The sequence below is a fragment of the Tachysurus vachellii genome, chromosome 2 (assembly GCF_030014155.1).
Source record: "Tachysurus vachellii isolate PV-2020 chromosome 2, HZAU_Pvac_v1, whole genome shotgun sequence".
NCBI classification, from domain to species: Eukaryota; Metazoa; Chordata; class Actinopteri; order Siluriformes; family Bagridae; genus Tachysurus; species Tachysurus vachellii.
Genome location: NC_083461.1, coordinates 33,923,894 through 33,936,412, shown reverse-complemented (window position 1 = coordinate 33,936,412; position 12,519 = coordinate 33,923,894). Strand labels below are relative to the sequence as shown.

At 45.0% G+C, this 12,519-nt stretch overlaps 1 protein-coding gene across 7 annotated transcripts in view; it reads right to left on the bottom strand.

Annotated features, from left to right (window-relative positions):
• nvl (nuclear VCP like) overlaps positions 1-11,945 on the bottom strand; it is a 62,644-nt gene extending 50,699 nt beyond the window's left edge. For 5 of the 7 annotated variants that reach the window (XM_060864395.1, XM_060864400.1, XM_060864397.1 and 2 more), the window contains exons 1-12: positions 11,637-11,698; positions 11,426-11,541; positions 9,125-9,195; positions 8,914-8,966; positions 8,385-8,475; positions 7,715-7,775; positions 6,997-7,263; positions 6,591-6,726; positions 6,422-6,498; positions 3,101-3,235; positions 1,869-1,970; positions 452-569 (exon numbers count right to left, since the gene is read on the bottom strand). In XM_060864395.1, coding sequence (XP_060720378.1) covers positions 452-569; positions 1,869-1,970; positions 3,101-3,235; positions 6,422-6,498; positions 6,591-6,726; positions 6,997-7,263; positions 7,715-7,775; positions 8,385-8,475; positions 8,914-8,966; positions 9,125-9,195; positions 11,426-11,482 — 1,168 coding nt within the window. In that variant the 5' untranslated portion in view covers positions 11,483-11,541; positions 11,637-11,698. Of the gene's footprint in view, positions 1-451; positions 570-1,868; positions 1,971-3,100; positions 3,236-6,421; positions 6,499-6,590; positions 6,727-6,996; positions 7,264-7,714; positions 7,776-8,384; positions 8,476-8,913; positions 8,967-9,124; positions 9,196-11,425; positions 11,542-11,636; positions 11,699-11,864 lie in introns of those variants that run through there. The other 2 variants (XM_060864396.1, XM_060864401.1) reach the window with 2 other exon arrangements.
• Positions 11,946-12,519: the final 574 nt, after the last annotated feature.

Here is a 12,519-nt window from a genome sequence, read left to right as displayed (position 1 = left end):
ATGTCTTTATTCTTTTTATATATTTTTGCTGCTGTAACAAAGAAATTTCCCCATTGTGGGACGAATAAAGGTATATCTTATCTTATCTTCTTATCTTATTGATCTCAGCCATTACTGGAGACCCAGAAAAGCTATAAAAGATTTTTAAACCTACTTTTTCATTATTTCTTTGTTTTTGTATTTTATTTTACGTCTTTTTTTTTTTTTTAAACATTCGTAGCAAACCTTTGCATCCTCTCCATGCTAGATCATCTATCAGTGCTGCTGTTACAGAAGAATAAACATCTGCTGAACAAACAGATTTGAAAGTTCTCTAGCACTAACACACACAAACACACACGTAAAAACCTGCATGATAAAAATACAAGCTACTTATTTCAGCAAATGTCTTGAACTGAACCATTAAATTAGAGGGTTTATTTTAATCATGAGCTTATCACAGAACACTCACCATCCATGCAGGTGAGTAACTGAGCAACAATTCGCCTCTCCATGTCCTTGGAGGCCACCTCTCTCTTTGGGGTGATGGCGTCAATCTCATCAATGAACAGAATACAGGGAGCACTGCTCTGTACAGGAGGAAGACAAATATATTTTGAGGAGAAGTGGAAATAAATGTTGAATAACAGATATACTGTAGTGTATATATGATGGGACGTTACAATAAGTTTTACTATTCTGGGAAAGATTTTCTCTAGTGCAAGGCTTTTGGGATTTGTGCCCATTTAGCCATAAGATCTTTAGGGAAATCAGAAACAGATGTTGGGTGAGTGGGTCTGGGGTGCAGTCAGTATTCCAGTTCATCATAAACATGTAATGTTTCAATGGGGTCGAGGTCAGTGACTCCGCGTAGGACACTGTTCTTCCACTCCAACCTTAACAATGTCGTCATGGAGATTGCTTTGTGCACAGGGGCATTGTCATGCTGGAGCAGGTTTGAGTCTCTTAGTGGAAGTAAAGGGAAATTAATGCAATTGTTAAGACATTCTAGACAAATCAGTGCTCCCCAATTTGTGACAGGTTTGGGGACAAACCACATACAAATGTGATGTTCGATCTGTAAAAACAGCTGTAATAGACTATAGTTATCTTTCTTTGTTTTTTTTTTGTTTTTTTTTTAAGTGTTTTATACAGCCAGAAGTTTGGATTGTTGAGTGAAAATTGTTTTGTGGCATATATGTGCTTGTTTTTTTTCTACACAATTAAACATCTTGAACATCTTCTGAGAGGGGTGATTCCATACTTTTTGCCAGGGGTAGTAGTGTATGTTTAGAGCAAGATCAGTATCTGTAAAAAGTCACATACACAATAAACAGCTACACAAAATGCTGCGAAATCTATAATGGACACGTCAGTGTATTGTCACTATGCTAATATCCCATTTGTTAGCTGGGGAGCATTTATGATGTCCTGAGTCTGGTTCTGAAGGTAACATTAGAACAGTTATCTTCTAAAGGTGGCTAAATTAGAAAAATCTGAAGAACCCAAATGTCATGTGTATTATTATCAGTAAAGCATCTTTTACAATGTTGAAATAAAAAAAGTGCTTTAATACTAAACATTCTTAAGTTAGAGTTACTGTTTTGTCCAGCATGGTACATTTAGGTTTCCATGATTTCTGTGTGCAGAAGATGAATGAATTTCAGAACAGAGATATACAATGCTGGTTTCAGATTTGGCCAAAATAGGGTATTTCAGACAGCTCTATAACAGAAACATGACTAACTAAATGTTATAGATAAAAATACTGTGTGTTAAATATTATGGTATACATTATATGCATGTATATAGCACATGTCCACTCCACATTTAATAAGACAATAATTCAGTGTATGTTTATTCTTTTGTGTGTTTAACAGTGCACTTACCACAGCTTGCTCAAACAGCTCACGTAGTTTCTGCTCCGATTCCCCCGAAATGCCCGACACCAGCTCTGGAGCAGAGACCTTCAATATGGGCATCTCCATTTCCTACACTCACAAAGAAAACTCACAGATCACCAAGCACCACTGCCAAACCTCTCCAACAAACTCACTTATATAAACTTGTATTACATTTGCTACGTAGTAGTTACTATTTAATACCTAACGTATGGCTATTTAAAAACAGAAAGAATCAAGCATCAATCTTTGTTGAATAGTAGGCCAATAAACAATATTCGGTCTCATTTATCTTCTTCAACTACTTTTGTCTTTTCCCATTAGGGGTCACCACAGCGAATAATCAGTTTCCACCTAACTGGATGTGTATAACACATCCATATATCTCCTCTTTGTCCTTCCTCTTGACCTCTTACCTGGCAGCTACATCTCCAAAATCCTTCTACCAATATAACCCTCCCACCTCTGTACATGTCCAAACCATCTCAATCTAGCCTCTCTGACCTTGTCCCCAAAACAGCCAACCTGAGCTGTCCCTCTGATGTGCTCGTTCCTAATCATGTCCATCCTCGTCACTCCTAAAGAGAACCTCAACATCCTCATCCCTGTTACCTCCATTAGAGGTACCTCCATTACCTCCACTGACCGAGCAAGCGTGTGACTGACCATCATGTCTTTTCCTCAGTGCTACAGTCTCTAACCCATACAGCATCGACGACTTGCATGTTTAAATTCGGCCTCATTTATCAAGTTATTACAATTTTTTCTTAGGTCAAACTAAACTAAAAATTCCTTCCAGATTTACAAAGTATCAGTAATTCTCATTTCCTACATAGTAACATGTTAATAAATGCCATAAATCTCCTGTAAATATCTAACCAGGCTTCCAGCACAGCTGATTTACATACATTTAGCCACACCCACAAATCTCCATAAACGGCAAAGCTTTACTCAGTGCAGGATTTGAAATCTTCGATTAATGCAGTGACACTCCTTTTATGTACAGTTACAAGAACTCATCATACAGATGTTTTATTTTCAACTTTAATAAGTATCATTTATGAATTTCTGTGTGACTCCTCTTGTGAACAAGTTTCAAATAAATAAAGTTTGTCAATGAGACCCGTTAACCTCAACACTCATCAAAACTTCTGACTATATTACGCAAGCCAGTCACACAAGGCTCTGATTATTTGGTACATCAGCATTCACACACTCACCCCAGCAACAGCTTGAGCCAGGAGGGTTTTCCCACAGCCGGGTGGTCCATGAAGAAGGAAACCTCGTGGAGGCATCACTCCTAGCTGCTGGTACACTTCTGGATGACGCATGTGTATGAGTAATTTACACAACTCCTAAAGACAACAAACACAGAAAATGCTTTACACATAATAATAATAATAATAATAATAATAACAACAACACTATTTGTAAAGCACTTTAAAATAGCCAAAGCTGAAGACAAAGTGCTGTACATCATAAAATACAGATAATAGAATAATTAAACACAAACAAAAAATAATAACAGCAATAATTCAGAATTAATCAAAAACCAGGGATTAGAAATGTGTTTTCAACCGGTTTTTAAACAAGGAAACGGTGGGTGCTGTCTGATGTACAGAGGCAAGTTGTTCCATAGCCTAGGAGCAGCAACAGAGAAGGCACAGTCTCCTCTAAGCTTCCTCTTTGACCTTTTGGTGTCAAGAAGCATTTGATCAGCTGACCTAAGCGAACGGGCAGGACTGTAGGGGTGAAGCAGTTCTGTAAGCTATGTCGGGGTCTGACCATTTAAAGATTTTAAAACAAATAATAGCACTTTAAACTGAACCCTGTAATACACCGGCAGCCTGTGAAGTGAGGCCAAAATTGGTGTTATATGGTCACATTTCCTTGCACCATTCAAAAGACGTGCAGCGGCATTTTGGACTAATTGAAGGTGAGACAGAGAAGACTGGCTAAGACCAGTATAGAGTGTGTTACAGTAATCCAGCCGAGATTTAATAAAGGCATGGATTACTTTAACTAATTGTTGCCTGGACACAAAAGGTTTTATTTTTGCCAGGCGCCTTAAGTGAAAAAGCTGGACTTCACCACTGCACTAATTTGGCTATCCAATTTAAGATCAACATCCATTTTAAAGCCTAAATTACATACCACAGATCTAACATAAGATGCCAAAGGACCCAGGTCAACAGGGGAGACTTACAGGAGCAACTTGGGCCAAACAACATCACCTCCTGTGTCAGCTATAAATGGTAGAAATTATAATAAAAGCTTCCGGACTTAAAATTAGTTTCTGAATGAAATACAGACAGACAAACAGGGAGGAGAATTTTCTCTCTTAATAATTATAAATGCTCATACACATTCCAGTCAGAATATTTTTGAATGCAGTATGACACTAACAGGCAGGAAGTCTTTACCATCAGGTCATGTAATGTTAATGACAGTTTCACTCACACTCGCTCACTCACTCAGTCACTCTCTGTGAGCGACTGACCGACCGACAGAGCGAGCGACTGACCGACCGACAGAGCGAGCGACTGACCGAGCGAGCGACTGACCGACCGACCGAGCGACTGACCGGCCAACTGACGGACCGGCCGAGCGACTGACCGATCGGCCGACCGACCGGCCGAGCGACCGACCGACCGGCCGAGCGAGCGGCTGACGAGCGAGCGCCTGACCGAGCGTCTGACCGGGCGAGCGAGCGGCTGACCGAGTGACTGACTGACCGACTGACTGAGCAAGCGGCTGACCAAGTGAGCGTCTGAGCGAGCGACCGACCGACTGAGCGAGCGACCGACTGAGCGAGCGACCGACCGACTGAGCGAGCGAGCGACCGACTGAGCGAGCGACCGACCGCCTGAGCGAGCGAGCGACTGACCGCCTGAGCGAGCGAGCGACTGACCGCCTGAGCGAGCGAGCGACTGACCGCCTGAGCGAGCGACTGACCGACTGAGCGAGCGACTGACCAACTGACCGAGCGAGCGACTGACCAACCGAGCGACTGACTGACCGACCGACCGACCGAGCGAGCGACAGACCGACTGAGCGAGCGAGAGACCGACTGAGCGAGCGAGAGACCGACTGAGCGAGCGACAGACCGACTGAGTGAGCGAGCGACAGACCGACTGAGCGAGCGAGTGACTGACCGACTGAGCGAGCGAGTGACTGACCGACTGAGCGAGCGACTGACCGACTGAGCGAGCGACTGACCGACCGACCGAGCGACTGACCAAACGAGCGAATGAGCGAGCGTCTGACCGAGCGAGCGAGCGACCGACTGACTGAGCGAGCGACTGACCGAGCGAATAACTGAGCAAGTAAGCGACTGACTGACTGAGCAAGTAAGCCACTGACTGACTGAGCGACTGACCGAGCGACCGACTGAGCAAGCGAGCGACCGAGTGAGCGAGCGACCGACTGACCGAGCAAGCGTCTGACCGAACGAGCGACTGAGCGAACAAGCGAGCGTCTGACCGAGCGAGCGACTGACCGAGCGAGCGACTGACCGACTGACTGAGCGACTGACCGAAGCGAGCGAGCGACTGACCGAGCGAGCGAATAACTGAGCAAGTAAGCGACTGACTGACTGAGCAAGTAAGCGACTGACTGACTGAGCAAGTAAGTGACTGACTGAGCGAGCGGCTGACTGAGGGACTGACTGAGCGAGCGACTGACCGACTGAGCGAGCGAGCGACTGACTGACCGACCAAGCGAGCGAGCGACTGACCGAGCGACTGACCGACTGACCGAAGCGAGCGAGCGACTGACCGAGCGAGCGAATAACTGAGCAAGTAAGCGACTGACTGACTGAGCAAGTAAGCGACTGACTGACTGAGCAAGTAAGCGACTGACTGACTGAGCAAGTAAGCGACTGACTGACTGAGCAAGTAAGCGACTGACTGACTGAGCAAGTAAGCGACTGACTGACTGAGCAAGTAAGCGACTGACTGACTGAGCAAGTAAGCGGCTGACTGAGCGAGCGGCTGACTGAGGGACTGACTGAGCGAGCGACTGACCGAGCGAGCGACTGACTGACCGACCAAGCGAGCGAGCGACTGACCGAGCGAGCGGCTGACCGACTGACTAAGCGAGCGACTGACTGACCGACCAAGCGACTGACTGAGCGACTGACTGAGCAAGTAAGTGACTGACTGAGCGAGCGACTGACCGAGCGAGCAAGCGACTGACCGACTGACCGAGCGAGCGACTGACCGTGCGAGCAAGCGACTGACCGACTGAGCGAGCGACCGAGCGACTGACCGAGCAACTGACTGAGCAAGTAAGCGACTGATTGACTGACTGAGCAAGTACGTGACTGACTGCGAGCGAGCGGCTGACTGAGGGACCGAGAGACTGACTGAGCGAGCGACCGACTGAGCGTGCGACCGACCGACTGAGCGAGCGAGCGACCCACCGAGCGACCGAGCGGGCGACCGACCGACCGAGCGGGCGACCGACCGGCCGGCCGAGCGGGCGACCGACCGGCTGAGCGACCTACAGGTTAATGCATAGACATACAGGTTAAATCATACCGTCAGAGTTTCTTCATTACCGCCAACGTCTTCAAATTTCACTGTGGAATGCTGAAGTTCAGGAGGTTTGGTCCGAGCTTCAATGCAAACAAAATTCATTTTTGATAAATCTGTAAAATTCTGTGCACATATTGTAAGTATTCTATAATTGTAGAAGAGGAATCTGTACCTTTTTTGGCCATGACACTTTCCTCAATGTCGGCATCAACACCTTTACTTTCATCTTCTCTCTGTTTTTTTCTTTTTTCTTTCTTCTTGCTCTTCGGCTTCTTTTCAGGCTCCAGCGCTGATAAATCTGTGTCTTTCTGTTTGTTCATACACGGTAAAAAAAAACCCCCACAAACATCCAATCAAAGTCGAACATAATGAATTCCTTCTCAGCACATCATATGAAATTTACATCACAAAATAATAACAATAATGCTGAAATTTTTTTTAGTGAATGAAAACTAAATCTATGCCTAAATGCACACCTTACATTTACATCCACATGCTGAAATAATTAATACAATAAATATATACATTATATGTATAAAAGCCTAAAACGTGTAAGATGAAATGTCCAGCAAACACACCGTGACCGCAGAGCTGGCTGATTCGGCAGACAAGTCGATCAGGATGTTTTCCTGATCTTTTCTTCCAGTCTTATCGATGAACCAGCCCCCTGCAGAAACAGTGGTGGTGGGATTTGAGGTACAACAACTGCTGGCGCCCTCTGCTGATGAACCCTTCTGGAGGGCTGGATTTGGGCTGCTGTTGCCCTGCTCCTTTTGCCCTGCTCTGTTCTCAGGATTTCCCTTACAATACAGGGACATCAGTGAGTTGTTCATGTGATTGGTGTTCTGTTAAAAGAGGCAAAAGTAATTATGTGGACAATCAAACTGTGGGTAAATTGTCCATTTTTATCTATACAGCAAATAATCTAGTCAGTCATATAGTATGTAGTGGGATGTTGATTGGAAGATCAGGGTTTAATCCATAGTAATGCAAAGCTGCTACTGCTGAGCCCTTGAGCATGGCCCCTTAACCCTCACTGCCCCAGTGGTGCTGTATCATGTCTGACCCTGTGCTCTGACCCCAACCTCCAAAGTTGGGATATGTAAAGAAAGAATTTCACTGTGCTGTAATGTCTATGTGAGAAAATAAAGGCTTCATCTTTTAAACGTGAGCCTCAAGCTGACTCAGTGTAGAACAAGTAAACAAACTGGACTGATGGTAAAGTATTGGACAATAACATACAGGGTCATGTTTCTACTTTCACACTGCGTCATGATAAGATCCTCACACACTGACCTCATTTTCAGAGAAATCTGCCTCGCTGTCTGAGCTGTCACTCAGCACACTGCTGTCCTCACTAAAGATCAGAAAGAATGTACCGGAGTCAACATCAAGCAGGAGCCCTGGTTTCATGTGTATTATACATCAGTTATTATACGTTACATCGACACTTTAGAATCCACAGCAAGTACAGTGGACACGTCCCGTTTGGAAGACTTTTAATAAATAATCTTTTGGTATATGAAAGTGTTCGAATTTTAATTCAATTTAAAGACAAACCTGCAGAACTGTGGATATGGGGAAGTTTTCTATAAGGTGTTTAAAATAGTCAGGTCTCCAGTGTCGGTGCTTTAAACTGTGTGTTTTCTGTTTATTTTTAGGCTTGAGCATTACAGAGTCAGAAGACAGGCTGGAGAGAGGATGACTTTATAGCAGGAACTAAATAATCTCACATTAAACGTAACTCTTTAAGGATAAGACGTGTGGTGTGTCTTTCAAATTGCAATCTCTGGCTTTTTTTTTACTTAACATCAGTAAATTCAAATGTATATTAGATGTAAATGACCATCTTACAGTGGTTGGGTTCTTAAGTCTGAACGAATACCGAATATTTCAACTACAATTTTTTTTTAAAGACATCTATCGTGCACTATATTTTACAGACATCTGTCGCTACGTCTCTTACCCCTCGTCCTCTTTGCTGCGTCTTGCTCTTTTAGCCAAGTGCTTGTCTTCCAGTGCTGAGATCCCAGACTCCTCACATATGACCTTGTGCACTTTTACATAAAAAATTGAAACAATAAAGATAAATTATTTAACTTATAACTAATATTCAATTCATTTTTATAGCACTTTTAACAATTCAATTCAGCACTTTCAAAGTATAGAAACAGAGAAAAATAAATAAATAAATAAAAATACGGAGATTAGATTAAATTTACTTACAAGTAAATAATAAAACAAAAAATAGATGTATTTACCATTTTACAGACAGTTCTAGGTTTATATGTAAATTTACGTGTTAACTAATATTACCAAGCAGTCGTTAAGGTGATTAATTGTCCATCATCAAACCAAAAACTTCTCTTGGCTGAAAGACCTTTTTTTTTTTGCTGAATAGTTACAGCTTCTATTATTAAAATATTAACACACAGAAAGCATTACTTCACCATAATTCTGTTCTGTGTAAAGTGACATTTATTACAGTATGTTACCTTTTTCCACCTGTATCCGAAAAGCTGTTTTGTTCCTTCGGCCATAATCCATCCTGTAAAAATAAACATTCACAGCTCGAGTGTGTCAGTCTAATTCTTACATTTTTACCATATAATAATAATAATAATAATAATAATAATAATAATAATAATAATAATAATAATAATAATAATAATAATAACAACAACAACAATATTTATTGTACATCACCTGTACTGTTGTTGAAATTCTGCAGCCATTTCAGCAACATCAACATACTGCGTGTTGGTGGATTTCAGGTACTGTACAAATTTAAATACAGAACTGAAAATATCAGTTTGTATTGAACAGTAGCTCAGAAAATAACTCCAGAATATCCTTTTTGTTTAATTTAATTAGTCCTTTTGTACTTTTCTAAGACCAGCGTAACAACCTCCTAAAAACATAATATTAAGCGAAACAGTTTTTCTGTAGTCATCTGCACTGATGACAGTATACAAAATATCAAGGTGAGAGCTAATGTCCTGTTGTACATTTTTATTTTTAAAACTTGTAACTAATGCTGTTTTTCCATAAGTATATTAGGTCATAAATGTAGAGGTAGGTGTTGTGTCTTTTAGTGCAGCTGGAATAAATTAAAAAAAAAGAATTCTGGTTGAGACACGCACGCAGACACACACACAGGCAGGCAGGCAGACACACACGCAGGCAGGCAGGCAGACACACACGCAGGCAGGCAGGCAGACACACACGCAGGCAGGCAGGCAGGCAGGCAGACACACACACAGGCAGGCAGGCAGGCAGACACACACACAGGCAGGCAGGCAGGCAGGCAGGCAGACACACACAGGCAGGCAGGCAGGCAGGCAGGCACACACACAGGCAGGCAGGCAGGCAGGCAGGCAGGCAGACACACACACAGGCAGGCAGGCAGGCAGACACACACAGGCAGGCAGGCAGGCAGGCAGGCAGACACACACACAGGCAGGCAGGCAGACACACACACAGGCAGGCAGGCAGGCAGACACACAGGCAGGCAGGCAGGCAGACACACACACAGGCAGGCAGGCAGGCAGGCAGACACACACACAGGCAGGCAGGCAGGCAGGCAGACACACACACACAGGCAGGCAGGCAGGCAGGCAGACACACACACAGGCAGGCAGGCAGGCAGACACACACAGGCAGGCAGGCAGACAGGCAGACACACAGGCAGGCAGGCAGACAGGCAGACACACAGGCAGGCAGGCAGGCAGATACACAGGCAGGCAGGCAGGCAGACACACACACAGGCAGGCAGGCAGGCAGACACACACACAGGCAGGCAGGCAGGCAGACACACACACAGGCAGGCAGGCAGGCAGGCAGACACACACACAGGCAGGCAGGCAGGCAGACACACACACAGGCAGGCAGGCAGGCAGGCAGACACACACACAGGCAGGCAGGCAGGCAGACACACACACAGGCAGGCAGGCAGGCAGACACACACACAGGCAGGCAGGCAGGCAGACACACACACAGGCAGGCAGGCAGGCAGGCACACACACAGGCAGGCAGGCAGGCAGACACACACACAGGCAGGCAGGCAGGCAGACACACACAGGCAGGCAGGCAGGCAGACACACACACAGGCAGGCAGGCAGACACACACACAGGCAGGCAGGCAGGCAGACACACACACAGGCAGGCAGGCAGGCAGACACACACACAGGCAGGCAGGCAGGCAGACACACACACAGGCAGGCAGGCAGGCAGACACACACACACAGGCAGGCAGGCAGGCAGACACACACACAGGCAGGCAGGCAGGCAGACACACACACAGGCAGGCAGACACACACACACAGGCAGGCAGGCAGGCAGACACACACACAGGCAGGCAGGCAGGCAGGCACACACACAGGCAGGCAGGCAGGCAGGCACACACACAGGCAGGCAGGCAGACACACACACAGGCAGGCAGGCAGGCAGACACACACACAGGCAGGCAGGCAGGCAGGCAGACACACACACAGGCAGGCAGGCAGGCAGACACACACACAGGCAGGCAGGCAGGCAGACACACAGGCAGGCAGACACACACACACAGGCAGGCAGACACACACACAGGCAGGCAGGCACACACACACACAGGCAGGCACACACACACAGGCAGGCACACACACACAGGCAGGCACACACACACAGGCAGGCACACACACACAGGCAGGCACACACACACAGGCAGGCACACACACACACACACAGGCAGGCACACACACACACAGGCAGGCGCACACACACACACACAGGCAGGCAGACACACACACACACAGGCAGGCAGGCAGGCACACACACACACAGGCAGGCAGGCAGGCAGACACACACACAGGCAGGCAGGCAGACACACACACAGGCAGGCAGGCAGACACACGCAGACAGACACACTAAAGAGTTTTCCCAGGCCATCATATATATATACACTACATACTACATGAAGCCACTAAAACTCGTACCTTGTGTAAACAATATTAATATCCACCAACTTACCTGTTCAACTCTCTGTTTGAGTCGCTGGTCTATGTAGCTGCTACTTCTGTTCTTCATCGTTTTTCTTTTTTTCCTGAGTTTCTTCGCGGTCTTGTTTTCTTTTAAAAAGATGTCAACTAAAAAAAGAGTTAAATGTGTAAAACACGCTTATCTAAAATGTATGTAAAAAGGTTTTAATTGAAAATGTAATATTTTCACACCCGATACCTACCACGTGAATCAAACTTCTATTTTATTTAAAAAATGCAAACTAATAAATAATGTTACACACCGCCACCTGCTGTACTGGAGCATTATAGAGTGTTGTCTTACTACTGCCACCTAGTGGTTAAAAACTTTTACACAATGTAGGTTATTTATTCCAAATAGCTGCTTCAAAAGCCGCGTTCACACTGTCTTAATGCTCAATTCGATTTTTTTATTTGGCTGTTTACATTACCTTTTAAAATGTGGCCTATATCAGATACCAGTAGTGTGAACTGCTGTTTCGAACTGACCCCCACTGCTGTTTCGAACTGACCCGCATGCGCAAACGAACAATAACAATGACGTCACACGCAGCACGCCGTTGCGCTAAAGTTGGCGAGGTTATGGAGGAAGTAAGCATTTTCTTTCTAAATGTTTGTGTACATATGGGGTCAGAATTGTTTCGTTATTCTGAATAAATATACTGTGATCCACAAATAAATATAAAGAGTTTCACAAATATTTTTTAAATCAACAAATGCACAATAAGCAAACCGTAAATATATGTTACACATTTCACAAAAATAAATGAAATTCACAAATAAATAAAATGGGATTTGCAAATAAAAAAAAAATTTGGATTTGAAACATTTCTAACGTCAAGACGTGCACAATAATCCACAAATAGGTGGACTCCGCCCACCGTCTACTCCAGCCAATCGGACAACGGTCTCGTGGCGCTGACCAATCGTGGCACGTCTACCGATCCACTATGATAAACGTGCATGTGAGCAATGTGAGTCGGAGTTCTTCTTCTTCTTTAGGTTTTATGGCGGGATGCGATCCAACTTGATAGGTGCATACCGCCACCTACTGTGATGGAGTGTGAAGAGCGAGTAAATCAGAAC